We start from the raw sequence: 27,918 nt of genomic DNA, 5'->3' as shown, positions 1-27,918 counted from the left end.
TGAGGACTTGTTGATACTGGGTTTCCCGTGGGACAGGGATCTGTGCGATTCTAGACTGAGACTTTGGACCCAGGTTCCTGGTGGCTGCCCCCCTCGTTCCTCATGCTGGCCCCATGGGTCAGCAGGACGGCGCCGTGAACAGGAGTAAACAAAATCAGGACAGACTTGGCCTGCGCGGGCCGCACACAGTGAGTGCAGCAAAGCGTGGTGGAGAGCGATCCTCCCTCAGGCCGGGGCCTCCTGGTCCCCCGCACACCTCCACAGCATCATTCCCAGACAACCCACACCCACCACCTCCCATTCCACCGAAACGTTCTCATAGCCAATACTTCAGTGAGGTTCCATTCGTTGGCATTCATTTTATTTAGGACTCAAAGGAACACTGACCAACCAGGTCACTAAATCATTTATTTTCATGTTTCCCAGCTTAGATTTGTCTGCCAAGCCACACTCCAGTCTATTTTCACTTGGTCTCACGATTCTTCATTCATTCAGATGCTCCAAAGTGTCGGTCGAGTAAAAATCCATTTCTCAGCCAATAACCGCGCTACATGAGAATGGAAAGGTAAAGTGATTCACACAACCCTTTCTCCTCCTTAATCATTAGCTCACTAGCTTTTGGCAAACCGTGGTCTGTGCCAGGTAGCGCACCTCAGTAGGAAACGGAGCAGGGGCCCACTCCTGGATCTCCATGTCCTTGCCGGCGCCCCTGGAGCAGACCCGACCTGCAGGCGCCCTTGCTCAGGGGTGCCTCTCGACAAAGCTCCTCTAACAGCTGGAACCAGCTGGCCAGCTAGGGAATACACCTGCAGATTCGGCAATCTGAAGCAGAAGGTCTCTAACAGTTGGTGTGTCTGCACTGCAGCGTGTCCACTGATTTTGCTTCCTTGGCCCCAAGCACAGAGTTAACAAATTCCATACGGTCGGGTCAAGACAGCGTGTCTGCAAACACGTGAGGCATTTCGTCTGTAGTCATGAGTCATGTGACGTTGTACCTCACTTCTTGACCACAACCCGACACTGACAGAATGAAGACCCTAATTTTTAATTTAAAATTTAGTCAACATACAGTGCCATATTGGTTTCTTCCAAAAGGGGGTTGCTTTCCTTGCAGACTTGCAGTTTTGTTCTCTCAGATCTCCAACTGATTGCTTGGGTGTTCAGAATGATTTGATAACTAGCTGTGCTCCAGGGGCAAGACAAACTTAGGGTCCCCCTACTCCTCTGCCATCTTAACGCCTCCGGATCATAATTTTGTTTTATACCAGATTATTTTTAAAGATCCACACACTTCTCTGCCTAACTTCGACATGGTAGAGTGAAGTGCTGGTGAGGCGTCCTCTCTACTCCTGCTTCAGTTGGTAACTTCCACGCACAAATGAGACATTCGGGGACAGAGGACCAGCACAGTCCAGACATGCATCCACTCCTGACACCTCACTGTGCTAATTAGTGGCAATTTGGGTTTTTTGGTTTGTTTTTTTTTTGACCAGGGTTAGTCTTGTGAATTTTGAGCATATTCTGGATTTAATAAAAATGTAAATATCTGTACAAATTAAATCTATTCCTGGAACAGAGAAAGGACTGTGGGAAAACCGAAGGCATCTGGTTAAATCTGTAGTTAACAGCACTATATATCAACATTCATTTCTGTTGGGATACATGTCCTGTATCCACATAGCAGAAGCTGGGTAGTGTCTACGGAAACTCTGCATCATCTTTGCATCTCTCTTGTAAATCTAAAATTATTTCCAAATTAAAAGTTACAAACACTGAATCTATTAAATATAAAATACTTAAGGAGACTATAAAGTCCTTATGGCTTCAGGAAACAAGAAAAATTTGAAAGCCTGAAATCTTCAGAATTTTCTAAAACATGGTGCCATGAAAAACTCAAAAAGTTAAGCACGCGGCTTATAAAAGCAGGAAAAGTTGAAATACAAATTTTAATTCAGTAATTAAAACTGAAAAATTCATAATACCAATGACTTACTCTTGTATTATAAATTGTTTTTGAAAAACTGATGTTCTGAAGCCCTAAAGACATAAAGTCCACTTTAACAAATTATTTAATGAACTGGTTTAAATTATATTCTATTTTTAAAATAAACTTTTTTTTTTTTTTTTTAAGTAAACTCTACGCCCAACACGGGGCTTGAACTCATGACTACAAGACCAAGAGTCCCAGGCTCTTCCGACTGAGCCAGCCAAGTGCCCCTCAAAATAAACTTTTAAATGTTTCTAGAAAAATGAATGATAATTTGTCATGCAATTCCATAAAACGTTAGCTATTTTTAACATCATAAGCAAATTTTAGGTAATAAGAAACAATATAGAGTATTAACAAAACATGTTCTATTTGGGAACACCTGATACGTACGTAACAAGGACAATAAATAGGAATTAAAAATGAAGGGAATAATCACACATACGTTTTGTTCAAGACAGCTGGGAAGCAGACGGCCGGCCGAGGGAACGGAGGGCTGCGCGTGCGCACACAGAGACCTCACGCTAGAGACAGACGTGGTGACTAAGCAGCACCTGCCCTCCTAGGCTGGACCTCTGGGAAGGCCAGGCAGGGCCCTGGGAGCAGCCACAGAGACTCCTCCGGACTCACTCACCAAAGAATCCCCCAGCCTCCCTCAAGAGGGAGCCGCGTAAACAGCGCTGGAATACCGTTTTCCAAGGCAGGCAACACTCCACTGATGGACTGACTGGCATCATGAGGGTGCAGCTTCCGGCGCCCACCCCGTTCGGTGGCGCACCCACCCCGTTCGGTGGCGCACCCACCCCGTTCAGTGGCGCGCCCAGGGGAGCCCCTGGAGGTCCCTCTGGTTGGAGAGACCAGACTTGGACCCTCGGAGTTCATGTAACGAGACTATGTTTAATGAACACCAAAGTGGGCGCTACAACAGAGGGCTGTGGGGGCTCAGAGGAGGGGGGCAAGGGTGGCAGTGGAGGGGAGGTGAGCAGTGACACTGCCTCCCAGCACCTCTTCTCTCACTAGGGACTCACACTGTCCCCCTCGGAGCCTCTCAATAGTCCCATGGGGACAGCAGAGCACGATGACTGGCCCCATTTTACAGCTGGAGAAACAGAGATCCGTGGCTTGCCCAATGCCACACGGGGCTTCTGGTCCTTCCTCCTGCACCATGGTGGCCTGGCTCAGAGGAGACTGGAGTAGGTGGGCAGGGGACAGCCAATGCCTCACAGGAGTAACAAGCGAGTTGGAGACAGCAGAGGCATGGCACACAGGGACACCAAGGTGCTGGCTGCAGCCACGTGGGGCCCAGGCTGGGGGCAGGACCCCTGGCACCTGTGGCCCAGGCTGCCACAGCCCCACGTGGCTGCTTGGGTGTCTGTCGGCTTCCCCTCCTCCCCCGGGTGCCCAGGCCCTCAGGACCAGCTGAGGGAGGTCACGAGGTAGGAGACCACTCCCTGATAAGTCTTCATGTGGCACCTACAGTCTGCAGGGCTTGTGTGGGGCCAGGCCGGGCAGGGAAAGGGGCAGAGGTGGCACAAGAAAACCATGTTACGTGGCCAACTACAGGGTTGTGTGAGGGATGCAGAGGGGTGTGTGAAGGAGCGCGTGGCAGGGATCTGGGCGGGGGGCAAACCTAGCAACCTGGGGCACGTGGGGACGGACGAAGATGAGCATGCCACGCTGAGCAGTCTGGACAGGAGCCTGGGGCCAATGCAGAGACTGTTGGGGAGCAGAGGTGGCCCAGGACAGAGAGGACTGAAGAAGTTCCCGCGGGTCCAGGCTTCTCCTGGATATGGAGTTGGCTGGTTTGGGGTCAGCCGCAGAGGGCCCCTCCCTGGGCCATCCTGGGCCAAGCTGGCGGACTCTTAGGGCATGGACCTACAGTGGGGCCCAGCAGAAGCCTCAGGCTCTGAAACACAAGAAGCCGTGATGTCCCCTCCAGCCCTCCATCATACTGGTGCTCAGCCCTCTCTCAGGAGGGGCCCAGAGCTCAGCACACATCCCGTCCTCCCCTCTCTCCCTGCAGTTACTGTCCGAGAGGCAGCCACAGGAGGCCAGCACGGGGAGGAGGGCATGGGGTTAGAAGCCCCCGGCAGGTGCTCCTGCTGTGGGAGGGGGAGCAGGAGGGGGACATGGCCAAGGAGCAGTCCCCAGGATGCCTGTCTCTTCTGGGGAGCCGCCAGCGCCAGCTGCTGGCCAGGTGGCCGCCTACCCGCAGGACCCATGGTAGCCGCGGGACTCTGCTCGGGAGCAGTGTTGAGGCACCAGCAGGGGGCGCCATGGCCCCACACTTGGTGGAAGGTTCCTTCTGCCTTTCCTGTCCCCACCCCTGCACCAAGGGACTGAGACTCAGGCCTGCAAGAGGTGGCCCCTCTAGGCCCTGGCACCAGATGCCTCCACAGAGGACAACTGGGGCCTGAGACCAAGCTCGAGGCAGCAGCAGGTGTGAGCAGGTGTGAGCAGGGACAGGCCCAGCCAACTGAGGTCCTGGCATCCCCTGGCCCGCCCAGATCCAGAGCCCCTGCTGCACCTCGCCGCTGCCCACAGCACGGGGGGTCCTCACTTACTGCCTCCCCCTGAAGGGGGGCCTGGCCCCTGCCCCACGCCCACCCCACGGTGACGGCTCAGTCACCGTCTGTGCAGGCCTGTCACTGAGTGTCAGGGTCTTGGAAGCCCCAGGCCTCCACAGCCGCGATGAGGAAGTTCTCAGAGCAGAGGGGCTGGTTGTTGAAAGTGTCGCAGTGGCCAGTGCGGCCCCGATTCAGGTCCCCATCGATGTAGAGCGCCTGGCCGCCCCCTCCACCTGTGGGATGCTCCAGTGAGTGGCTGCCCCTCTGTCCAGCACCGCCCCCGGAACACTCTCCCCTGCTCCTGAGCCTCTCCACTTGGCTGGGGCAAGCCTCCTAGCTGTCCCTGCCCTGGCCCTGCCAGAGACTTCTCCAAGACCACAGGGCGGGCCAGGGTCCCCCACGACACACCCTGCTGTCTCCACTCCCGCCCACAATCCCGGTTCTCGTCCTCTGCCCGTCCCTCAGGGGAGGCACCTGCTATGCAGGAGCTTTGTGCCCCACGACCCTGCACCCGTCTCCCAGGCTAAGTGACCAAGGGCAGGCAGGAGTCCAGCCTGGGGTGCAGGGAGGTACCCACCTATGATGAGACAGTCGTTGCCCCCAGCCATGAACATGGACTCCGTTTTGGAGGGCAGGTTGAAGTGACGTGCAGCCAAGAAGGGTGAGAGGCGGTCAGCAGGGTCGGAGGACACAGGGCGGCAGGGCGGGGACAGGGCGGCAGGGACCTCCAAGGACATGGGCTTGGTCAGCTCTGGGTGTTTGATGACCACCCACTCGTAGCGCTGGACCTCAGGCTGGAGCTGAGGGCAAAGGGCAGTATGAGTCCCAGCACATGGTCCCCCACGGGCCCTCCTGCCCGTGCCCTGCGCCCAGGCTGGGGAGACGCTGCACACGGCCAAGGCCTGCCTGCACTCATGCAGTGTGGTCTATCACCAACGAGAAGCCAACACGGGGGCACCCTGTGGGGTGGGCAGCTGGCAGACTCACTCACCCGAAACACGAAGCACTCTCCAGTCCCAAAGAAGCCCACTTTGCCTCCAAACTTGTTTCTTTCACTCCAGTCTGTTGACAGGTAAGCCCCACACACCTGGGCAGAAAGGCCTGGGGTGTGAGGTTGCACCCCGCCTGCCTGCAGGAGCATCCCTCACTCACTGCTGGGGGGCACTGTTGGCACAGCGACACCCCCGCCCCAACCTGAGGGCGAGAGCCAGAGGTGACCGGCGGGGTGGGGAGGTCAGAGTCTGGAGGACATGGGGCGGGCAGTGACAGTGGGTGGGCAGCCGCCTCGGCCGGCATCGGCTTGAGGATACTTTTGTTTCCCTCCTTGGCCCTCAAGCATGGGGAATAGCCCATGTCTGCACTCGAACTTCGGCCGTCAACCCCAGGGATGCCCCTCACACAGAAGCTTCCCAGAGAGGACCCTGCTCTAGAATGTTCCCCAACCCCGTCAGCTAGCAAAGTGCTAGATTTCACCAACAGATTCAGTCCTCTGAGTGGCTGCGGGCTTTGCCCCCAGTGTCTGACAGTGAGTCACCTGCTAGAACGCAGACACAGGATCGGGAACAGGGTGAGTAACCTAAAACTCCCATGGGTGCAGGTTTGGGAGCCAAGGAACAAGGAGCCTCTACCGGGAGCACATGCCCCCAGAATGGAGGCCTGTGAGTTCTGACTTTCCTAGATGCTTCAGGGCACGTCCAGGTGACTGCAGCGGACAGGCCCTGATGACCACCTGTCGGGGTGGGGGGGTGGGTGAAGACAGCAGGTGGAGGGGAGGCAGGGTCTTGCTCACTAGGTTATTTCTACAGTGCTCCCTAAAGCCAGGCCCTGGGGTATCAGGCTGCTTTAGCAGGAGCTGAGAGCCCCAGAGGAGACAGGAGGCCCTGGGTCCTTGGTGGTCACTCGGGGAGGCTGGACTCACCCCTCTTCCACTCTGCACCCCTGAGTGCAGGAAGCCTGGGTGGAGGTTTCAGGGCAGCACCCACCCTCCCCGAAGCTCATCAGAGGCAAGGACCCCTCCTCACCTCCTTTTGCGTGGTCTTGATGAGCAGGAGGGTGGGCTCATGTCCTTCACACTGGAAATAGAACCTGGGAGCAAAGACCACACATCCAGCCTGGTATCCTGCTCGGTGCGACCTTTGGCCACAGCATCCGGTGCCCACTGTACCTGAGAAGCCCGGGCTGTCTGGGGTAGACAGGCCTGGGAACTGTGTTTCCCTGTGTCCTGGGGAGCAGGCACGATGGCCAAGGACCTGGCAGCACCTTGGCCTAGATAATTCTCAGCCAAGACAGAGCCCAGGCCAAGCAACCCGGGGGCCGAGCAGTCAGCTACGCCAGACTGTGTGTCCTGGTATGATGTGGGGGGAAGGCGCACGGCAGACCAACCGCAGCAGCCATGTGCCAGGTGCTTCAGGGAGGCAAGACCAGAGGAACAGGTCCCTGTTCTATGAAAGCTCGGAACGTGCCCAGGAGCCTGAGCCTGAGAGACAGGCAACACTGAGAAGTGCCTGAGGAGGTCTGATGTTGCATTGTGGTGGCACCAAGTGCCCAGGGCTTGCCCGGCGTCCCCAGTGGCCCTGCCGGGCTGTCCCACACTCCTGCTGGGCCTCCCACAGAGCATGGGGGGGCGGGGGGGGGAGCAGGCGAATCAATCTCTAGCTATGCCACCTCTGTGGGGTCACCTGTGACCCAAGCCAGAAACTTCTGAGGCCACCTGGGGCTGCACCTGGAGGAGCTGCCTTGAGAGGTGGTATGCCTTGAGGGGGGCCTTGCCAGAATTCCCTGGACCCACCTGTGGACCAGTCAAGGGGGGGTCGGGGAGTAGTGACCCAAGGCCGACAGCCACAGGTCATCCTGTGCTAGGATTCTTTATACTCCTGGGTGGGGATTCTGCTTCCCATGTTGTCCCAACACCCACACAGAAATCTGGAGCCATGCTGTGTATTCAGGGCACTGAGCCCTCAAGTGTGGGTGGCCTGGGAGTAAGAGAAGTCCAGGAAGAGGGCCTCCCAATTCCGGGGCCCCCTGGGAATACCCAGGGGCCCATCTCCAGCCACCACCACAACATCCTGGAGTGGTCCCACAGCTCGCTCTGTCCCCCTGCACCGGCGCGCCTCGGGAGGGCAGGCCCAGTGTGTGCTGGTCTCCCGGGGGTTACCTGGTCAGGCTGTACCCGTGCTGCAGGGACGAGAAGAGCAGAAGGGGCTGGCAGAGGGCGAAGCGCTCGGGGACCCAAGACCAGATGTCTCTCATCTCCTTCACGCTGACAATCTCTGAGTGGAAGTTCTCTGCGTGCACGGCCAAGTGCACAAACTGCCTGGGGAGAGCAGGGAGGGCTCAGAGCACAGCCGGGACCCCAGCCCTGACCGTGCCCCCCACCCCGGAGGGATGCAGAGCTTCTCGTGGAAGCTAAGCCTGCAGGGGGCTTCTCACCCATTGAGGGAGAAACGGGATGGCACTGACCCCTGGAGCCCCACTCCCAGAGGTTACAGAGGGGAGAGCACCCAGCCTGGGCCAGGACAAAAGCACCTTTTCCCTAATAAATGGGGACAGAGAGAGAGCCAGCCAAGCACTGACAGACAGCCCATCCAAGGCAGCTGAGCAGACAGGGCCTGAACATCAGCCAGGCTTTAAGGCAGCATTGCCAAAGCCAGCCCTGAGAGCCGGAGCAAGCAGCCAGGCCCTGGGACAGCCCGGCCAGAGATGGAGAGAGGCCAGGCATGGACACGTGGTTAACAGACCTACCTTTTAGAGAGTGAAACACTGAAAAACAGGAGGAAGCAACGGACACAGAGAAGAGAAAGAAAAATAAAACAGACAAGGACAGGTTAGTGGCAAGTACTGATGGCCAGGACGCACCTGCCTGTAGCCCAGGAGAGAGGCCTCCATACCGATGGCCTGGTCAGGCCGAGACGGTGTGGGGACACCACGCGCCCTTCCCAGCCCAGCTCCTAGGTGCTGTGCTCAGGGCGGTGGGCATACCCAGCAGCCACGAGGACAGCAAGCAAGGGAGCCCAGAGCAGGAGGGGCAGAGCCGGGGCAGCTCTGAAATGATGCTCGGTGGTCAACCCGGTCCCCTGCAGACCTCGGACTCCACGGTCAGCGTCCGGCTTCCCTTGCAGCCATAGGCCTTGTCACTGAGAGCAGGACCCTGCACCTTCTGCACCCATAGCTGCCTGAGCAGTTGTGGCCGTGGCCATGAGGCCCCGTCTCCCTCCTGTGTATTTCTAACTGTTTAGGGCGGCCTAGTGGCCGACCAAGAGGCTGGCAGGACGGGCTCCAGCCCCACCCCCCAGGACGTGCCCCAGCCCTTGCCCATGTGGGCCCCTCAGAACTGCCAGGGGGCCACGCCTGAGGCCCCAAGGGGCCCGCCTACCTCTTCTGCTTGACGGTGATGCCCTTCTGCTTCAGAGCTTTCTCGTTGGCCATCTGCAGGAGCTGGATCTCCTTCCGGGAGAAGAGGCGGATGGCGAACGCCTTCTCCAGCAGCTTCTCCGGAGACACGGTCTTGGCGATGTCCCTGACGAAGGCGCGGATGTCCTGCTTCACGCTGTCCGACTCCAGCGGCTGCCCAGCTCTTACCTTGTGGAAGAACTTGAGGATGGCCAGCGCCACGCGGTACAACACCTTGTACCCCTCCACCAGGAAGACGTCGAAGACGCGGGCAAAGTAGCTGAGGGGCAGCTCCCCAAACAGCCAGCGCTGCCAGTCCGCGTAGACCTGCAGGACGTCCTCGGACACGGCCACCATCAGCTTGTGGGCCGCCTGGCAGTACTTGTTCACCAGGTCCCCGAAGGTCATGCAGGAAGACTCGAAGGCCAGGAAGCTCTGGTCCACGAGCTTCCTGCTGGGGTCGTTGCAGGCCAGGACGCGGCAGGCGCTCTCGAAGCACTGGGCCTCGTCTGCACTGTAGTGGAGTAGCAGGGCCACCACGGCCGGCAGCGCAGGGCAGAAGGACACGTCCGGGAACTGGTTGGCGATGCACAGCAGGATCTTGCGCACAGCACCCTCGCCGCGTGGGTTCAGGCAGTAGCTGGGCACCTGCGTGTTGTCCACGAACTCAGGCAAGGGCAGGCTGCTGGTGCTGTGCTTGCCCACGATCTTGCCCACAATGTCGCTGTACACGCTGGCATCCGGCGTGACGGTGCGGCAGGGGATGTCCCGGATCAGGCGCTGGTACACCTTGCCCCGTAGGGCGTAGCTGCGGGCCCAGTAGCCCTGGCGAGCCAGCTGCTTCAGCTCCTGCAGCTCGGTGCAGCTCAGCTCCTTGGGGCCCAGGTCCTGCACGGCAGCGTCCATCTTGTCTCTGTCCACAAAGCAGTTGTACCCCGGGGGGTCCATGGTGTAGGGGGCCCAGGAGGAGAGTCCTAGGCTGCCAGGCGGGGCACGGAGCAGCCAAATCCCCAGCTCCCTCTCAGAGGCCTTTCTGCTAACCTGTTTGCCATCCCATACCCTGTTGGATTAAAAGTCAGGCTTAAATGCATATGAAGGTTCACGTTTTTTTATTTTGTTTTTTCAAGGTTTATTATTTGAGAGAGAGAGAGAGCGAGCGAGCGTGCGGGTGTGAGCATGAGCTTGGGGGAGGGGCAGAGGAAGAAGCAAACTCCCCACAGAGCAAGGAGCCCAACACGGGGCTCGATCCCAGAACTCTGGGATCATGACCTGAGCTGAAGGCAGACACTTAACCAACTGAACCACCCGGGTGCCCCGAAGATTCACATTTTATTTATTTTATTTTTTTAAAGATTTTATTTATTTTTTAGAGAGCGAGCGAGAGAGAAACAGCATGAGAGGGGAGAGGGTCAGAGGGAGAAGCAGGCTCCCCGCCAAGCCGGGAGCCCGATGTGGGACTCGATCCCAGGACCCTGGGATCATGACCCGAGCCGAAGGCAGATGCTTAACCATCTGAGCCACCCAGGCGCCCGAAGATTCACATTTTAAAGAGCATGTTTTGGGCGCCTGGGTGGCTCAGTTGGTTAAGCGACTGCCTTCGGCTCAGGTCATGATCCTGGAGTCCCTGGATCGAGTCCCGCATCGGGCTCCCTGCTCGGCAGGGAGCCTGCTTCTGCCTCTGACCCTCCCCCCTCTCATGTGCTCTCTCTCTCATTCTCTCTGTCTCAAATAAATAAATAAAAAAAATCTTAAAAAAAAAAATTTAAAGAGCATGTTTTTGTTTCAATCTTTATATAGAGTATTTGAAGGGCTTCCATTTAAGATAAGTGGATATTGGGGCACCCAAGTGGCTCAGCAGGGAGTCAGCTTGGTCCTTTCCCTCTGCCCCTCCCTCAGCTTGTGACCTCTCTCACAAATAAAAAATAAAATCTTTAAAAAAAATCTAAGATAAGTGGATATTTTGAGAATTCACTATGAACTCTGCAGTAGAACTTTCCATGGGGCTTACGCAGTTACCTGAGTAGGTTACACAGACTGAGTAAGGATAGGCTAGGGCTGAGTTCCCCGAAGGGCTAGGCCAGCTGATCTGGCTGAAAACAGCTTTTCACGGGGTGGGGGCGGCCTGCCAACACCCCCTCCACCGCCCCACATACCACCCTGCGGCTGCTGGACCACAGCACCCCCGCAACTCAAGAGATGCTCAGTTTCCGCCCCGTCAGGCTTCGGGCCCTTATGGCCTGCGTTCCACTGTGTACCTGCTCTGCCCCACCAGCCCTGGGTCAGAATCCAGAGGCCAGCCCTGAACTCTCCAGAAATGCCAGCTAAGTTTCAGGTAGAGAGGAATCGCTGCTGGGGAGCAGACATGAAGGCTCTGAAATCCATCGAAGCTGTCGTAGCTTTGACATTAAGACATTTCTGGGTCTGAATGAGCCAGAGGTACTGGGGGATTTGGTGCCATCCCTCCACTGTGGGCAACCACAGAGATCCAGGCCGATGCTACAAAATGGGTACATTGTGCAATCTCCAACTCTCTGGCTAACGGGTCGCAAGTCTACCGTTCAGGAGACTTAACATCTGTCCTTGCCAAAGACTACCGTCCTCGGCCATGTCTGCCACGTACCTCAGACCAGCCTTTCCGCCCGGGATGGTATAGGTGGACGCGAGGGCTCAGGGTTTTGCTTCAGCAGATTTCGGTAAATGACCAGATCATTCCAGTTTCTCCCGCACCTAGAACGTTCACCTGAAAATATAAAAAGGAAGTCACGCCTTAAGAACGCTGAGTGGAAATTAAAGAATTACAGTATAAAACCTGTACGTGTGAGGAGGCTGGAGAAAGCCCCTTGATACGGTATTTCTCACTGTGGCAAAATATACAGAAGATTTACCATTTTACCCATTTTTGAGTGCACGCATTAAGCACATTCACACGGTTGTGCAGCCCTCACCACTGTCCATCCCCAGATCGCGTTCCTCTTCCTCAGTTGAAACTCTGCCCCCATTAAACACAGACGTCCCCTCCCCAGCCCCTGGTGCTCACCCTTCTACTGTCTCTATGAATGGGACAACTCATAGAGCCTCACAGAGGTGGAATCATACACATTCGTCATTTTGTGTCTGCCTTACCTCACTGAGCATCATGTCCTCAAGATTCATCTAGATTTATAGCGTGTATCAGAATTTTTAATTTTTAAAAAAAATTTTTTAAAGATTTTATTTATATGACAGAGAGAGACACAGCAAGAGAGGGAACACAAGCAGGGGGAGTGGGAGAGGGAAAAGCAGGCTTCCTGCCAAGGGGGGAGCCCGATGCGGGGCTCAATCCCAGGACCCTGAGATTATGACCTGAGCCGAAGGCAGACGCTTAACCAGCTGAGCCACCCAGGCGCCCCCAGAATTTTTTCTTTTTTAATTTAAGACTATTTTTTATTCTTTATTTATTTTATTTTTTTAGGATTTTTATTATTATTTTTTTTTAAGTCACGTCTACACCCAACGTCGGCCTGGAACTCCTGACCCCAAGTCAAGAGTTTCACGCTCTACTGACTGAGCCAGTTGGGCGCCCCTAAGACTGTTTTTTAGAGCAGTTTCAAGTTCACAGAAAAATGGAGAGGAAGGAAATGCAGAGGAAGGCACAGAGATTTCTCACCCCCTGCCCGCCCCACACAGGCATGGACTGCCCCGCCATTGGCACTGCTCCCCAGTGAGGAGCCTACATGAACTCGTCATCATCACCCGAGATCTGCAGGGTACCAAGGGTATTTTCTAGGAGTTTGCACAAATGTATGATGACATGTATCCTCACGACAGGCCCATACAGGGTATTTTCACTGCCCTAGAATACCGCTGTGCTCCACCTGTCCATCCTGCCCTCCCCCAATCAGAACATTGTTCCTTTTCATGGCTAAAGACTATTCCACCATGTGGACAGAACACGTTGTGTTTACCCCCTCATCTGCAGGTGGGCTCGGGTCGCTGCTGGCTCCTGGCTCCCGTGAGCAATGCTGTTGTGAATGTGGGTGTGCCCGGGTCTGTCAGAGTCCAGCTTCCAGCTCCCCTGGATACGTATCAGTCGATGCTGCTCTTATAGGAGCTTCCCCATAGAGAAGATGAACTAAAATAAGGTTTTGTAACATCACCTATTTCACACGTCCCACCAAGAAGTGCCTCACCCACAGTGGAACCCGGCCTGTGGCTGGGCTGGAGCCTTTCCTTCCTCTTCAGAAGAAAAGAAGCCTTCACGGAGCTGGTAAGTTTGCTCTGTACTGGGTGGGAAAGGAGCCCCCCTGCCCAGGCCCTGAAGAGCCACACCTAGGCTGCACTCCACAGGCCCCATGTGCAAATTACCTATAGCTTTGTGGGTTTTGTTTTGTTTTGTTTTGTTTTGTTTTTAGTTTTTATTTCTTTAAGTCCTCTCTACCCCCAACTTGGGACTCGAACTCACAATCCCACGATAAAGAGTCACACGCTTTTTGGACTGAGCCAGCCAGGAGCCCCACCTATAGGGTTTAGATCCTTCATTCTAGGCTCTGGGCCCGCTAACCTCTGAAGGGGACCCCAGGCCCATCCTGTGTGTGAGAAAAGCAGCAGCTCCTTCTCAGGGCAGTAAACATGTTTATAAGCAGAACAAGAGCTGGGCAGGACAGCACCAGTCCTCACTCAACTGGCCTCCCATTCTGGTGGAATATTAAACTGGCAACTCCAAAGACGATTATCACACCTTGCAAAGTTCCTTCAGAAGGACCTTCAGGGAGGAGCAAACAGTTTCGTTTGCTGCAGCAAGGAGCTCAGGGACATGCCGGATTCAGAGCGAGTCCAAGGCTGGGGCATGCTTAGGAGACCCTGGAGAGCTCCCCGAGCCCCCACAGGCGTCCTCCTCAAGCCCCACCCCAAGAGACAGCATGGCATTTCCAGGGCCAGCGAGGCTTGCAGCGACTGCTTTAGGCATCTATAAAACCAGATCCAGGGAGGTTTTCTCGGTTGTTGTCGTTTTTAAACAGGAATGCATCATCACAAAAAGGGCCAATAATACAAAATTGTAGAACAAAAATGTGAAGTCCTGTTTCAGTCGCCCACCCCAATCCTACCTCCTCTTCCTCCTAAAGGTAAACACGACTCACATTTTAGGGCGTATCCCGCAAAGCCCTTTCCTTAGACTGACACATACACACTCATTCACAACCACGTTAGATGGTGTAAGCTGGCTCCTGGGAAGAAGTCGGGGGCAGGAAACACACCAAACATGTAAGAACATATAAACTACTCTCAGTTGAACACTCGTGCCCTGGAGGTAAGTTTTGGAGCTGACGTGCCTGTACCCTCAGATCCTCCTCCTGCAGCTCATGGCTACCATAGGACACTGTTGGGATGCAGGAAACAGGCCTCAGCTGCTGCCCATGCCCCCCCCCACCCCGCCACCACCGGCGGCTGCCCAAGGGGCCAGGAAGGAGGAAGCAGGCCATGCTTCCACATCCACAGTCAGGGGTCAGGAGTGGAGAAGGGAGGCAGGAGCTAATGCAGGAGGTGATCCAGTGTTAAGTCCGGCAGGCCGGGCTTCCAAGTCCAGCTCTGTTTGCCTGAACCTCACACGAGCCATGCCTCTTCCCCAAAGGGCAGGTACCCGCATATGATATGGAGCTGAGAAATACAACCCACCTCACTGGCGTGGGTCCTCACGCAACACCAGCAGGGTGAGCTCACGCCCCGGGCTCACTGGCTGGGGTGTGCGTGACACCCTGCAGACAAGCACACCCCATTATCTCTCTCACTTCCCCTCATCCGTGCTCCCTGCCATGGCTCCACTGCACTTTCCCCAGCCTGTTGTGCTCTGGCCAATCCAGACACCCCACCAGCCAGTCCCTGCCGCCAGGTGCCCTGGAAAACCACCTTCCTTGGGCCTCCAATGCGGATGGAGGGAATGACTTTTGATCACAAACACTGCAATCCCCTAAAGGTCACCGCCCACCAGTCTCAGGGTCGCTGCAGAGCAACGGGGTGGGGGCCGGGCTGGTTTTCAGGGGACCCCTCTCCACCAGCCCTGTGGGAGGAGGCTCCACCAGCCGCCTGTGACTCTCTGCATTTGGAATGCAGCGAAGTACTTGGTGTGCTCTGTCCTCCGCTCTGGGCCTAGCCTGCAATTCTGGGAAAATGGAAAAAATTCCATTCGATATCCTGTCCAGTGGGTGCCAACTACTAGGGTAATGAGGGCAGACCTCTCTCAATTTGAGTTCAAGTGACGAGAAGCAGCAGCCAAGAGAGCTGAGGAAAGGTCACTGTGGACAATGAGAAGAACAAGTGCAAAGGCCCTGAGGCAGGAACAGGCTGGTGAGCTCCAGGAAGAGAAGGACATTCAGAATGGCCAGAGCACAGCAAGCAAGGCAAAGAGCAGCAGAGACATCCAGGGGCCAGATTGCGCACGGGGAGGAGTCTGGATTTTCTTCTTGGTACAGCCGGAAGCAGGGAAGGGATGTGATCCCACAAACGTACTTAAAGCCAATTGTTATGAGGATTAACGAGGACTGTTTATAGAAAACACTCAGCCTAGCCTGGCCCACACGGCAGCTCAGATGTCCCTAGGGCCTCTTGTTACTGCTCCACAGGATCCCCTGGCCTGGTACGGGATCCCCTGGCCTGTACGGGATCCCCTGGCCTGGTATGGGATCCCCTGGCCTGGTATGGGATCCCTTGGCCTGGTACAGGCCCAGGGACATCTGGGGAGGGACAAGGACCCAGTTGGACATCACTTGATCGGTCCTGCAGAGGGGCCCGAGTATGGCCCCTTCTGGTGGGGGAGGTTCTCCCATGGGCCCACCCAAGTCCCCGGCTCACTCTTCAGGGACAGTCCCTGCAAAGGGCGTCTTTGACAGACCTGCTTCCCCTACCCCTGTAAGCCCCTTCCAGTGATCCTCACAAACGCCATGTCTGGGGATGCCTGGGTGGCTCAGTCGTTAAGCGTCTGCCTTCGGCTCAGGTCATGATCCCAGGGTCCTGGGATCGAGCCCCGCATCGGGCTCCCTGCTCCGCGGGAAGCCTGCTTCTCCCTCTCCCACTCCCCCTGCTTGTGTCCCCTCTCTCGCTGTGTCTCTCTCTGTCAAATAAATAAATAAAATCTTTAAAAACAAAACAAAACAAAACAAAACGCCATGTCTGTTTTGAGGGTTCAGGCTACCTACAGACAGGAAGCAAGTTATTCTTGATCAAAAATAAAATAGAACTCTAGGGGCCCCTGGGTGGTGTAGTCAGTTGGACTCTTGGTTTCGGCTCAGGTCACGATCTCAGGGTCTTGAGATCAAGCCCTGCTTCGGGCTCTAAGCTCAGTGAGGAGTCTGCTGGAGTTTCTCTCCCCCTCTACCCCTCCCACATGCACTCTCTCTAAATAAACCCTAAAATGAAAAACAGAACTTTAAGTGGAAATGAATGACTCCTATTTCCCCCAAATGTTATGTTGCTATGCTGGTGACAGCTCGGTCCGGGTCCCCTTCCCATCATGATGACCGCTGTGCCCTCTGGCCACATACACTGTCCCGGGTACGCCAAAGGCAAGTTTACACCAGGCTGTGGTGAGTTCCGATGCATGGGGGGGCCCTCCCCACAGGCCCTGGCCAGGGCGGCTGCTTCTGGGGAGGGAGTTCCTATGAGAAGACACTTCCGCTGGGTCACCCCATGGGAGTTCAAATCAACCCCAACTCTGTCCTTCAGGGCAACAGCAAGAGAAGGTACTGGCCGGGGTGCAGGAGCCCCAGAACCCCAAACCTGCTGGCTCTGCTCTGTCAGGTGCACGGTGCCCCTGCTGACAGGAGCAGGGTGAGAGGAAAGAGCAGATGCGGTGGGACGGACAAGACCTCCTTGTGGGGCAGGAGATGCCCAGGAACAAGGAGCTGGCAGCACCTGGTCAAGCCGGACCCCTCCCACCCCAAACTGCAGGGGCTGCGGAGCACAGAGCCCACAGCAGCTGGCCGCCAACTGACTTTGCCTTACATTCCTACCTCCCCTGATCCTGAGGACAAGTCAAGGGCGTGGGGACTGGCTCCACTTTATAGATGAGGAAACCAAGTACAGAAAGGACCCACGAGCCCCCCCAACACAGGGAGAAGCACCTGAGTCTGTCAGCCTCCAGTGCTCACGTGACCCCTGTTTCGCACCCCCCCCCCCCCACTTCGGCAGCACAGACCACCTGGACAGTCAGCCCCACCCACGTGCTCTCCTCAGCGTGTGCAGGGCTGGCTTCCCCTGGCCCCACTGCTGTCCCCAAACACTGCCTGGGGTCTGAGGAGTCAGAAGACCTCTGCATTTCTCACCTCTTAAGTGGGGAACATGATTTCCCCAAACTCTTGGCTGTGAACCTCACTTTTTTTTTTAAAGATTGTATATTTATTTGAGAGAGAGAGAGTGCAAGCAAGCGCAACATGTGGGGGGAGGGGCAGAGGGAGAAGCAGACTCCCCGCCGAGCAGGGAGCCCGATGCAGGACTCGGTCCCAGGACCCTGGGATCATGACCTGAGCTGAAGGCAGACGCTTAACCGACTGAGCCAGCCAGGCGCCCCTAAACCTCACTTTCCTGTGACAAGCACCAGCGCACACATGAAGCCTGGGTGATGCCATCTTATTTTTTTTTTTTTAAAGATTTTATTTATTTATTTGACAGAGAGAAAGATAGCGAGAGCAGGAACACAAGCAGGGGGAGTGGGAGAGCGAGAAGCAGGCTTCCTGCCGAGCAGGGAGCCCGATGTGGGACTCGATCCCAGGACCCTGGGATCATGACCTGAGCCGAAGGCAGACGCTTAACGACTGAGCCACCCAGGCGCCCTGGGTGATGCCATCTTAACCACCAACACTGGGCTCTGCGCCTCCCTTCCAGGCCAGGCCTCCCCTTGCCCCTAACTTTTATTCACTTGACAGGCTTCTGTTGAGATACCTCCTCTGTGCCATGAGCAGCTAGCAAGGCAAGGCGCCGACTCCACTGGAGCACAGCAGAAGGGGCAATGGTGGGGACCCTGAGTGTAGAAAGACGGGCAGTCGGCCGCAGGGGCAGGGCACAGAGAGGAGGGCCCGGCAAGGAGTGGAGGCTGAGGTGGGCGGTGTTGAGTGGCCAGAGCTGGGACAGGCAGGGCCGATGGCTGTGTGTGCCAGCTGACTGGACATCAGCCCCACACAAGTGGCAGCAGTAGGAGAGCCTATGCAGAAGGTGGCAGGTGAGAAAACCCCCCTGGTGGCCCAGGAAGGAGGGCTGAGTCCAGAGAGGAGGCTCGAGGAGGGTGGGATAAGGCCAGCCGGGGAGGATGGAGAAGACGGGGAGGACCCAACAGACTGCCCAGGGGTGGATTCCACCAGACAGGGTGACCCAGGGGTGGGGGCAGACCCCCAAGCAGGGGACAGAGAATCTGGCCCAAGGCAGGGGCAGGGTCAGCAGATCGGAGGGAGTGATGTTGGAGGGGGGCGGCGGAGAGAGTGTGCGGTGCCTGTCACGGCACAGACGGATCTCAGGCAAATGCCCAAGCAGCTCAGGCAGGAGGCAAGGCCCCATCCGGACGCCAACGCTGGCTCCTGGACTCTTTGGCCACCTAGTCAGCCTCACGGAGGGCGCACACCCAGCCCTGGACGCCACCAAAGGGAGAGCAGCCCCCCCGCCCCCCCCGCCGCCCCCCCCCCCGCCGCATTCCTCCCCCTACCCCCAGCACTGACCGCACGTGGTCCAGAGCCGGGCCTGCTGGGCCTTAGTCACTGAGCACAGGACAGGGAGGCTGTACCGCCGGCGTCAGCAGCCGTGGCTCGGCATTTCCCCTGTGTCCTGAGCAACCCTACATCTGTTCAGGGAGCAGGACCAGCAAACAATGGAGAGGAGAGCGGCAGCGGCCCCAGCCCTGTGCGCATGTGCACGCGTGGGTGTGCGTGGGTGTGTGCATGCATGTGCGCGTGTGGCATGACCACGGGACAGGGAAGGAGGGCAGGGGCGTGCCTGGCTCTGGGTCTGCAGACTTCCATGGGACACAGGACCGCTCCCCCTCTCAGGCGGTGGAATTCACAGCTTTGTCAATCTCTAGGCCATCGGTCTCTCTCACAGCAGAGCCTTCAGAAAGGCCAGGGGACAGCAGAATGAGGAGCCCCTCAACACCCACTTGGCACCAGAGATGGGCATGTAGAGATGACACAGCCCCGCTCCAGCCCTCCCTCGGGTGTGTGCACGAGAAAGACATGTTTGCTGCCTGACTCGGAGATGCTTGGAGTGCTGAGGCCACCGGGCAGTGGGCCAGGCAGGGAAGACAACCCGTGTGGGAAGGGAGAGCTCAGCTCACAGGGCATTTGGGTACGAGACAGGGCCGGCGGGGGGTGGGAGGGGCAACCTGAAAGGGCACCAGCAAGTCAGGAATGGTAGACATGGCAGGTGCAGCTTCAGGAGAGGAAGGTGGAAGGAGGTGCAGGGTCGGGAGAGATCCCTGAGACCATCTGGCTTACAGGACCAGAAGGGGCAGGGATAGGCCAGGCCATGAGAGCAGGCCTGGGGCAGGTGATGACCACCTTCTCCCACTACTCCGGAGAACCTTCTTCTCAAGTCTGAGTCAAATCGGACTTCCTCACGAGGCCCAATCTTCCCACCTGTCTGTGGGGAGGCCAGGAAAATGCCCCATTCCACTCCTGGGAATCTGCTGGAGGCCATGGGGAAAAGCTGCAGGTCATTGTATGGAACCTGGGGGGTGGGTGCGGATATTCATCTCCCCATCTGAACCCTCGGCTGTAGGACGACTCCCCAATTCTGCAGATGGCTGGTGGTGATGGTGTCACTGACTGGGGTGACCACAGTCAATGATCCCCCACATTGCCTTACTGTGCTGTCCTGCTTTCACCCACCTCCCCCACTCCTACCTCTCTTCTGGCTCTGGAATGTGTGACACACAGCACCCACTTCCTCATCCTCTCTCCAAAAATGCCCTTTGTCCTTCTGGCCAGATAGCAGGGGCTCCCCTGGACCCCATCCCCCTCTATCTGAGCTCTCCCTGGACCCTGCCCCACTCTATCTGGGCTCTCCCTGGACCCGTCTCCTTCTATCTGGGCTCTCCCTGGAACACATCCCCCTTTATCTGGGCTCTCCATAGACCCCATCCCCCTCTATCTGAGCTCTCCCTGGACCCTGCCCCCCTCTATCTCAGCCCCTCCCAGACCCCATCCCCCGTTATGAGTTCTCCCTAGACCCCGCCCCCCTCTATTTGAACTCTCCCTGGACCCTGCCCCCCTCTATCTGAGCTCTTCCCAGACCCTGCTCCCCTCTAAGCTCTCCCAGGACCCCATACCCCTCTGTCTGGGCTCTCCCTGGACCCTGTCCCCCTCTACCTCGGCTCTCCCCAGACCCCATCCCCCTCTAAGCTCTCCCTAGACCCCGCCCCCTCTATCTGAGTTCTCCCCAGACCCCGCCCCCCTCAGTCTAAGCTCTTCCAAGACCCCATCCCCCCCATTCGGGCTCTCCCCGGACCCTGTCCCCCTCTACCTCAGCTGTCCCTAGACCCGTCCCCCTCTGTCTAAGCTCTCCCTAGACCCGCCCCCCTCTATCTGAGCTCTCCCCAGACCCTGCCCCCCTCTAAGCTCTCCCAGGACCCCATCCCCCTCTGTCCGGGCTCTCCCTGGACCCCGTCCCCCTCTGTCCAGGTTCTCCCTGGACCCTATCCCCCTCTACCTCGGCTCTCCCAGGACTCCGTCTCCCCCGTTTGGGCTCTCCCTGGACTCTGCCCACCCAGGGTTGTTTCCTGCCTGCTCTCATCCCTGCTCAAAGGCTGCAGAGCATTAGAGGGTAGAGGAGGCCGCCTTGGCTTGATGCTCCCCAACTTTAGAAGCTTTATATCTCTATCCCTTCATCCACATCCTAGTCAGGTCTGAAACTGCCAGAGATGGTGTGTCACAAACAACACACTCTCTCATGAGCCCATCCAGGAGCTCTTCACAGTCCTCGCCCCTCCTCCCACACGTCGTGACTCCATCTCCCCTTACCCAGCAGCCCCTCTTGGCTTTACTTCCTCGCCTACTCAGCCTAGACCTGCGTGCCAAGCCCTCCTGTCTTCTTATCTCAGCCACCAGGCACACCCACAGGGGAAGCCAGCCCGACAGCACACTTCTCTGCGCCTGCACACCAGCTGTAGAGGGGAAAACTCGTGCTGCCCTAGTCAGGGCCCTCAGAGCTGCCGCCAGCATCCTCTCGCATTCTGCACACCAGCTGACAGCTCCACACCCACCTATGGCCCTCCCACTCTGCCCCTCCTCTCCACCTGCCCCTCAGTCTGCATCTCTCCCGGGGCCTGGATCTCAGCTTCCTGGCACCCCGCTTTCCTGCATCCTTAGTGTTCCTGCTCTGCCTTAAGACCCCATGCATTGCTCCGGCTCTGTCGCTCCTTCTTCTTTCCTTGTCAGTCAAGCTTCTGGAGAAAGTGGGGTGTGCCCACCTTGCAGGGATACCCTTGGGCCCTTATGTCCTTGAAGCATGCATGACCCCGCTGCTCTCAGCTCTCCTCTGCGGTGGTCTCCTCCTTCCTGCCCTCCGGACTCCTCAGCCGCCATGCCACTCCTGCTCCCATCCTCCCACGAGTCTCTTAAATGCGGCTTTCACAGGGGTCCACGTTCTTCTCAGCCTGAGATCCTCTCGTGAACTCAGGCCCTGTATGTACCTCCAGCTGCTTTCCTCAGCATCTCCCCAGCACAGCACACTCCACACGACCAACCAAAACAACTCTGTGCTGCACCTGAAACCCTTCCCTGGCCCCGCCCTCCCTTCAGGGTCTGACCCCTGGTGCTGGTGCGCTGGTTGACCCCTGTGGAGGAGGAGGCGAGGCAGGAGACACCAGTCTCCTTCACCTGCCTTTCCTGACCTCCCAGGCAGGGCTGGGGGCGCCCTCACTGCACTCGACCCCTCCTTGTGCAAAAATGGTTTTAACTGTGGGCACGCTGCTGCGATGACCTGCTTATGAGTCCAGCTCTTCTACCACATGATGATTTTTGAGTCCAGGGGCCTCCCGCCATACCCAGTGCACCCGGGAAGGAGGAAACAAGAGAAAGAAACATGGAGGCGCAGAAAAATCCCAAACTACTTTAGCCCAAGAGGCAAATTTAATTCTTAATAATAACAGGAGCGTTTGCCAACTGGTTCTACGCATGTGACCTTCCCAGCAGGCATCTTTGCGTAACGGGAGGGCAGGCTGTGCTCTGCCTCATCCCTGAAGCAGAACACAGGGATTTTTCAAATATTAATGGCAACTGGCAACTCCACAGTGACTACCAGGCAGCCGGTTCTGGGGAACTGGATACTGGCCCTTTGCTGGTGGCACACAATGGAGGGCGCATGCCAGGGACAAGGGGTGTAACCATTAACGAGGCATTAATCACAGCACAGCTGGCTGGCCTGTCTGCCTGTCTCCAGGCAGAGGTTAAAATGCAGGTCTTACCAACGGCACCTGAGCCTAGGGCACAGGACCTGAAACGGGTCCCTGTTGACCACTCCAAACAGTTCCCTATGTCCCTCTGTCGCCTCAAACACCTTTGCCCCAGCCTGGCCTGGTCTGCCCACAGGCAGGGGCTAAGGTTGGAATGGGGCTCTAATGCAGGATCTGTATCTTTGAGCAAGAAAGGGTCCTCCCAATTGCAGGTCTGGAAAACACCCCCAGGGCATGTGACCCATCAGCCTGCTGCACAGAATGAGAAGCAGAAGAGAACCCGCCTGTCAGCAGTATTGGAATTCTGACCTGTCTGAATTCCAAGCAAGGTGCCTGTCACAGGTGTGCCTCAGAAGGCTGGGCACAGAGCTGGTTCTTAGCAAGTATTTTTAGACCTGACAACAAAGCTGGGGCGAGAGGGAGTCTTGCTGGTATAATCATTTTAATAGGCATTCAAAATACTTTCTGGGCGCCTGTGTACCAAGTCCCGGATACAGAGACGCAAACTCTCAATGAGCCGCTGCCTACGGGGCACAAATGGACGGACTGTGCTGGCCCTGGCACAGGTGCGCGAGAGAGGAAAGCACAGGGCGTCGGGGGCCTCAGCTGGGTCCTGAGGGACGAGGAGGCCCTGGCCCAGGAAGCAGAAGTGACTGCATGGGCCCAGGACAGGGCCGCAGAGGGCACAGCCTCTCGGGGCGGTGAGCCCTTCAGTCTCTAAGAGGGCAGGCCAGTGATCATCATCCACGGCGCAGACGACAGAACAGTCCTGCAGTCCAGCCACACAGGCTCCCGGAAGCCAAAGGGCATGAGCCCGAGGCCTGGCCTGTGCTGGGTGGTGGGGAGGGACAGCCCCAAAGGGCAGGGAAGGATGTTTGAGGCAGGAGGAATTAATGCATACACCTGGGTCTTTCTAAGGCCAGCAGCTTTACCAAGATTTGAAGGCTAGCACTAGCTTTGCTGGAAAAGAAATTACTGAAGATCGAGACCCCCTGCAAAATGATACAAGGAAATGCTGAAGGGACAGAATGCAGAGAGAAGCTTTCAGTGGAAGCAGGTAAGGAGCTACATTTAGAATACTACACAGTAACTTTTATTGGTAACAGAATCGCCCATCAGTAAGCAACACCCCTCACTGTGTGCGGTACCGAATTAAAACTGTGTAACAATTAGGCAGACACAGTTTCAGATTATCGAAAACAGGCCAGGCCATGTCTCAATCACCTGTAAAAGGAGAGAGGAGCTTGGGTAGGCTGGAGGGAGAAACCAGGACTGCTCACATGTGACCCCTGCCAACAGGTCCTTGTGCAACACCCAAGGGAGACTGATAAGGTCACACAGCCAGGTGGGGGGGGACATAACCGCCACAGGACAGAATGAGATCTTGTCTTGGGTGCCCTAAGTGAGGAGCATGTTCCTTCAGAGGCAAAGATAACTTCTAACAGCCCACTGTGCACTTATCTGAAGGCCAGACCAGCCCTGTGGGGCCCTGTGCCACCTGAGGGCAGAGAGAGGCTCCTTTTGCAACATGGGCCTTTCCCCACCCTCTCCCCCTCAGCCCCCAGGTGTGGGAGGAAGACGGGAGGGCACCACACACTTGCTCCTCAGCATCGAGAGTCTTTCCAAAGTCCTGCTTACTGCTAATGCTGATGTACCACACAGAGATTGGGGTCCTAGAAGCACAGCAAGGGGACCTCAAGAATTCCACAACTTTGAATCGGTCTCTGGGTCTGGAAAACACTTTTTTCAGAGATCTAACTATAAGAATGCTCTGAGGGGACCAACCCTCAGTCTAGAGGGAAACTGGATCCTTTGAGATGAGTGACAATCTGGGTTTCCCAAAAGGCACATAAAGCCATGAGACAGGAAGGCCCCTGGCATCAATCATCTGATTTTGCACCTTTAGAATCTTACATTTCGCTGTTTACTATAACCAACAAACTCGGGCCCTATGAGAACGAAGAAGCCCATGATCCTGCCCCCAGGCCCCAAAGGCAAGGGCTTATGAATCAGACTTCCTTTACCTCACCCATCCTCTGTTGTATGGACATAAAACATCAGGTGCCTCCAGGCTTCTCTTGCTTACTCCATACGCTCCTATGGGGAGGCCCACCCCAGTCCCTGTGGCTTCAGCACGACCGGAAGGAGTCCCACACACGTTCTCGAGCCGAGGACGTTCTCCTTGACTCGAGACTAATGTACATCCACCCACCATTGGGAAGCCTTACTGACCTCCAGCTTAGCATCTCCACACTGAAAGTCGTCACCTGCCCCCAAGCCAGCTTCCTTCCGGCACCCCATGTGCGTGGCATGGCGCTGCCAACTGCTGTCACCCGCTCTTGGAGCGTTCCCTATGCCTCCGTTCTCCCTGGCCCTTCCCCTCCCTGCAGCCACCTGTCCCCCAGCACCCTTCTTCTGTGCTGGGCCTACGTCTGGCCAGGGAGGCTTCTGTGGCCCCTTAATGGCTTCCAACTCAGCGCAGGCCTTCACCACCCAACACGGCTACCGCTGCCCCCTCACCCATGGAGAAGGCGATCTGGTCAGTCACTCACAAACCCGAGGTCCCTTGGGGGCTTCCCACTGCTCTCAGGGTAAAGTTCAAACCTGAGCCTGGAACTCAAACCCTCTTCCCAATCTGCCACCAGCCTCGCCTTCCCTGACCACCAGAGTTTCCCAAGGCCCTTCCTGCAACAGCAGGGTGCAAGGTAGCCGTGCCCTTCTCCCTGCAAACATAACACGCACCGTCCCTTTGCCTGGAAGTCTCTTTCCCTCACACGATCTCGCCACATCTATTCCTTCTTCAAAATTTAGCTCAAGTCCTTCCTAGGAATCCCTACTGAAAGCCAGCCGGAGGCTACTGCCCTCTCTCCCCAGCAAACTCTGTCCATGTCTGCAGGCACGCAGCGGCTCACCTCCTCCCTGCACCGTAACCTCCAGCGCAGAGGCTCCCACAGCGTTGCGGCCACAGAACAGCACGGGGCCTCCTTGTGCGAAGGGAAGTAGGATTTCGATAACTTTGTGTTGAAAGCATAATGAAAACCACTGAATAAAGAATTCAAGTGGATTCTTAATAAAATGCCTGAGGTTTTTTTTCCCCCCTTTATCTCCCTTTGGAAAGTGACACTCGTAACAGCCACTGAAATTGCTGCTTTGAGTTGAAAAGGGCTTCTTTCTTCCATGGAGAGAGTTGTCATAACAGGAAAGGTATGCTTCAACAGGTAAAACATTGAACAGGGTAAACGTTAAGTGCTTTTTTATAACCTGCTTCATTGTTCTTATGTACTTTAAACCAGAAACCATCTAAAAGCAAACACTTAAATATGTTTTCTGAGTTGGCTCAGATCGTAACTGGAATTAGGAGCAACACAGTGTACCCAAGGTCACTTGGCCTGCTGGACAGTGTTGGCAGGTGTGCTGAGGCCCACCTGCAGGTGAACTTGGAGACTCAGGAGGTGAATTTTATTACTGTTATGAAAAGCCTGTCCAGATGACGCCTACGTTCGCCGAAGGTCACCCTTAACCCAGATGAAAACTACCGCACTAGCTTTAGCACCTTGGTTCATTTCAACAGCCATTCAGAGAGAACCACCTGCCCACTCCATGCCAGACAATAGGGGAGCAAAGATGAATGTGACGTGGCTCTCGCCCTGCTCGCAGGGAGAGACAAGCTTCTAAACAGAGCACTTGCTACCCAATAAGCGCTCCACGTAAAGGCTTTATCTGAGGGCTGAGAAGATTACTTGAGGACCAATCTTCAGAACAAAAGAAGTGCATGTGGGGCTTGCACCACTGGCTAGGGCTAACTGCGAAACCTTTCTGAGATTTCTTGATCTCTTCTTATTTGGGTTTGCTTCTCAGAGCCTGTATCCCTTCAAATGAATAGAACCTGCAAGCTTGTCTCCAAGACTATTAAGCAAACAATTACAGGTGTCTGCTATGAGCCCTAACCCTCAAGTGGAGGGAACAGCTACATCTGTGGAATAATAGGGTTTTTTGTTTGTTTGTTTTGGGGGGGTTGTTTGTTTTTTTGTGATTGCCCCGCTGACACCTGAGCAAACATACATCAAAATAATGAAAACCACCTTCAAGTGCCCCTATTGGCCCCAGAAAAGCAGACGGACTCCTGACTAGGAATAAAAAACTGGGGAAACATCGAAACACCAGCATCACAACCACAGCCACACTGGCCACCAGGCCTGTGCCTCCCGCGCGCACCGCTATCTTAACAGTCTACTTGTGCCTCCCCATAGCCCAGGTGGCTCTTAGACAACCTTTGGCCTTTAATGTCAGTGGCAATCCAGGAGCCCCAAAGCGTCTGTTCCTGTACGGAGTGAGGTCATCAATGAAAACCTGTAGCCAGGCCACCAGCACCCCTGCCCAAAGAAAACCGTGACCGGGTGCAGCCTATCCCTGACCTCCAGCTGTGCTTATTCAAGGCTCGGAAAGCACAGTGCCCGGGGCCCTGCGGAAATGCTTCCTTCTGCCGGCAAGGCCTGGAGGACGGCTGCCGCCTGGCACAGCAGCCACGCCAAGGGCTCCGAGGCTGGGCACATAGATACCTAAGCGGCAGGTGGGCGGGCGTGTCATCCTGGGGCAATAAGAGAGCCGAGAGGAAAGCAGTTGCAGGTCTTCAAGGACAGAACGTTATCAGAGAATCTGTTGCAATTTCGAGTCCAGAAGAGGATTTCCTACCCCGCAGAGCCGGAAAGTGCCGCGAGAAAAGAGTGACACAGGAACAGCTCTTTCCGACGCTTCGCCCTGGGCCCGCCGCAGACCTTGGAGGGTCGGGGGCGCCGGCCCTGCCCCCGGGGTGGGCGTCCAGCGGCGCGGAGGTGGGCCCCGGCCCCGGGCGCCCCCCGCCCGGCTCTCGGTCCGCGGGGCCCGGCCCGGGGAGGGTGGGCAGGACCGGGCGGGGACGGCCGCGGGCCCCGGGCGCACCGGCTCCGGACCCCCGACCCGCGCCACGGCCGGCCCCCACGCGCCGCCTCGGATGGAGGCCCCGCAGCCCTGCCCCACGTCCCCTCCCTCAGCACGCCCCCGCTGCGGTGACAGCCGGCGACCCGGCCCCCCGCCGCGCCGTCACGCCCCCCCCGCCCCCCGCCGCGCGGACCGCGCACCCACCTCCGCCCGCCGCGCCGCGCCGCGCCGCTTCTCCTCAGCTGGCGGTGCGACTGAGCGCGGGCCTTTCTGCGCACGCGCTCATGCGGCCCCGCCCCCGCCAAGCGCGCGCCGCCGGCTGCCCACCCCAGGCGCCCGCGGGTCTCGGCCGCGGCGGGCTCTGGGCATGCGCGCTGGCGCCCCGCCGCAGCGCGGCGTGAGTTTGCGTCTGCCGGAGTCGGGTCCCTGCGCTGGGGGGCGCGGGCTCGCGCGCCGGCCCCTGGGGACGCGAGCCGAGTGGGCGGGGGATGCTGTGTCCAGCCAAAGGCAAGGCTGGGGGCGCCCGGAGCCGAGCGGGCTGCCAGCCAGAGTCGCCGCCCCTACGGGTCACGCGTAGACCTGGGAACGCGCGTCTGCGTGGACACGACGTCCGGTCCCGAGCGGGCGGAGAAGGGGCGCAGGGGGTCCTCCGG

At 56.9% G+C, this 27,918-nt stretch overlaps 1 protein-coding gene across 5 annotated transcripts; it reads right to left on the bottom strand.

Annotated features, from left to right (window-relative positions):
* Window positions 1-313: 313 nt before the first annotated feature.
* On the bottom strand, window positions 314-27,833 carry TBC1D24 (TBC1 domain family member 24). 5 transcript variants are annotated; one of them, XM_045874747.3, is made up of 10 exons: window positions 27,470-27,825; window positions 11,564-11,683; window positions 8,927-10,003; window positions 8,296-8,313; window positions 7,709-7,867; window positions 6,576-6,639; window positions 5,546-5,641; window positions 5,132-5,354; window positions 4,617-4,787; window positions 2,098-3,893 (listed from the first exon to the last, which is right to left on the bottom strand). In XM_045874747.3, exons 3-9 carry the CDS (start codon window positions 9,889-9,891, stop codon window positions 4,633-4,635), a joined length of 1,680 nt encoding a protein of 559 aa, XP_045730703.1. In that variant the 5' UTR covers window positions 9,892-10,003; window positions 11,564-11,683; window positions 27,470-27,825; the 3' UTR covers window positions 2,098-3,893; window positions 4,617-4,632. The 5 variants fall into 5 exon arrangements, with proteins under 5 accessions (XP_064448443.1, XP_045730703.1, XP_064448444.1 ...); XM_064592373.1 differs by lacking the exons at window positions 2,098-3,893; window positions 4,617-4,787 and adding an exon at window positions 314-547 and having other exon boundaries at window positions 27,470-27,833; XM_064592374.1 differs by lacking the exon at window positions 4,617-4,787 and having other exon boundaries at window positions 27,470-27,829.
* Between the last annotated feature and the right edge of the window lie 85 nt (window positions 27,834-27,918).

This window comes from Mirounga angustirostris, unplaced genomic scaffold, assembly GCF_029215605.1.
Source record: "Mirounga angustirostris isolate CCGP_5_RB_7025 unplaced genomic scaffold, mMirAng1.0.hap1 SCAF_5, whole genome shotgun sequence".
NCBI lineage: Eukaryota > Metazoa > Chordata > Mammalia > Carnivora > Phocidae > Mirounga > Mirounga angustirostris.
This window is presented reverse-complemented; position numbering and strand designations above follow the sequence as displayed.